A 1705-nucleotide genomic window follows, 5' to 3' on the forward strand; every position below is an offset into this window, starting at 1 on the left:
GGACCCCTCTTTTTCATTTTTTTAAGTAAAAAAATTATTTGTAGTAAGATACATGCAACATAAAATTTACCATCTTAACCATTCTTTTTAGTGTGCGGTTTAACAGTGTTACATGTAGACACATTGTCCTATAACCAATCTCCAGAACTCTTTTCAACTGGCAAAGCACAAATTCTAGTCTCTGAACAACCCCCCCTCTCCCCTCCCCAGGCCCTGGCAACCACCATTCTGCTCTCTGTCAACATCTCGCCTGCTCTAGGCAGCTCACGTAGCTGTAACGAGGTGACTCGTCCTTTAGTGACCAGCTTATTTCATTGAGCAGTGCGTCCTCAGGGTTCGCCTACGTCGTAGCACGTGACAGGATTTCCCTCCTTTTTGAGGCGGAATCATGTTCCATCGTGTGGATGTAGCACATCCGTCCATCGGGGGACACTTGGGTTGCTTCCCCCTGTGGCTGCTGTGAATAACACCACTGTGAATGTGGGTGTCCAGGTATCTCTTTGAGACCCCGCTTTCGGTTCTTTGGGAGATAAGCCTAGAAGTGGATTTTCTGGACCGTCTGGTAGTTCTGCTTCAATTTTCGAGGAATCTCCACGCTGTTTTCTGGAGCCGCCGAACCATCTTACGTTCTCACCGGTGGTGACGGGTTTAGTTTCCCCACAGGCTCACCAACAACACTTGTCATATTTCGTTTGTTTGTTTGTTTTTATGATGGCCGTTCTTTTCCTTTTTAAAAACGTTTCGACCAGAGAGAATTAATATCAAGAGCTCACTTCCTGACTTTCCCGGACATTTATTTGAGCTCTCTGACAAGGCTTGAACTTGCTGTGCTGGGCCTCTGCTCCCCGAAGCCTGTGTTCTCTGAGCCCCTCTGCCTGGTTTTTCCCAGGAGGAACAAAACCCAAACACTGAGTTCACTGACAAGAACTTGCTGATGACAGTCATTTACCTGCTGTTTGCTGGGACGGTGACAGTCAGCGCCACCGCCCGGTACACCCTCCTGCTCCTGCTGAAATACCCTCGGGTCCAAGGTAGGAGCCTTTTCCACCAGCCAGGCCCCGGGAACAGAAGGGAGGACTCGAGAGGAAGAATGTCCAGGGGAGTGGACAGCCTGAGTCAGAGCCCGGAGGTGACCGTGAGCCTGGCCTCTGAGGCGTCTGAGGAGCGAGAAGTGGGGGGACTCCTGGTTGTAGCATAAGGCAGGCGTAGTGAGCTATGAGGCAGGAGACATCTCGGGGCCTTGTCACCTAATCCTGAGCAACGGGGAGCCATGGAAGGATGTTGAGGGACGGGGGGCAGGGTCAAATCAGCATTTTAGAAAACTTCAGGCTGCCGTGAAGAGGTAGATTGTAAGGGGTGACAGAGGGTGCCAGGACCCCGGGAGAAGGACGAGGCAGGGCCCTGCATAGGAGAGGACAGGGCTGGGACAAGCCGTGGGGAAGGAAGAGGGGGCCGAGCGGGCAGGTGGCAGAGAATGACGGGGGAGGGAGGAGCCCAGGGCTCTGGCCAGGGGACTGGGGGACTTGGGGCCACCCTGAGATGGGGACAGAAAGGATGAGACTGTTTCAGGGGAGATACTGAGGCCAGTTTGGGACATTTTGAGTGTGAGGGGCCTGGGGCCACCTGAGGGCTCATCCAGGAGGGTCGGGACTAGAGGTGAAAAACTGGGGTGATGAGAGCACAGGCAGGGACCGAAGCCGGAGGG

At 53.4% G+C, this 1705-nt stretch overlaps 1 protein-coding gene across 1 annotated transcript in view; it reads left to right on the top strand.

Annotated features, from left to right (window-relative positions):
* The window catches only part of LOC105307954 (cytochrome P450 2S1), a gene marked incomplete at its 3' end in the record, with an annotated part of 11597 nt that overhangs the window by 6125 nt on the left and 3767 nt on the right, over window positions 1–1705 (top strand). Inside the window, exons 5-6 of the mRNA XM_011383639.2 lie at window positions 260–282; window positions 890–1031. Coding sequence (XP_011381941.1) covers window positions 260–282; window positions 890–1031 — 165 coding nt within the window. The remainder of the gene's footprint in view (window positions 1–259; window positions 283–889; window positions 1032–1705) is intronic.

The sequence above is a fragment of the Pteropus vampyrus genome, unplaced genomic scaffold, assembly GCF_000151845.1.
Source record: "Pteropus vampyrus isolate Shadow unplaced genomic scaffold, Pvam_2.0 Scaffold534, whole genome shotgun sequence".
Classification (NCBI taxonomy): domain Eukaryota; kingdom Metazoa; phylum Chordata; class Mammalia; order Chiroptera; family Pteropodidae; genus Pteropus; species Pteropus vampyrus.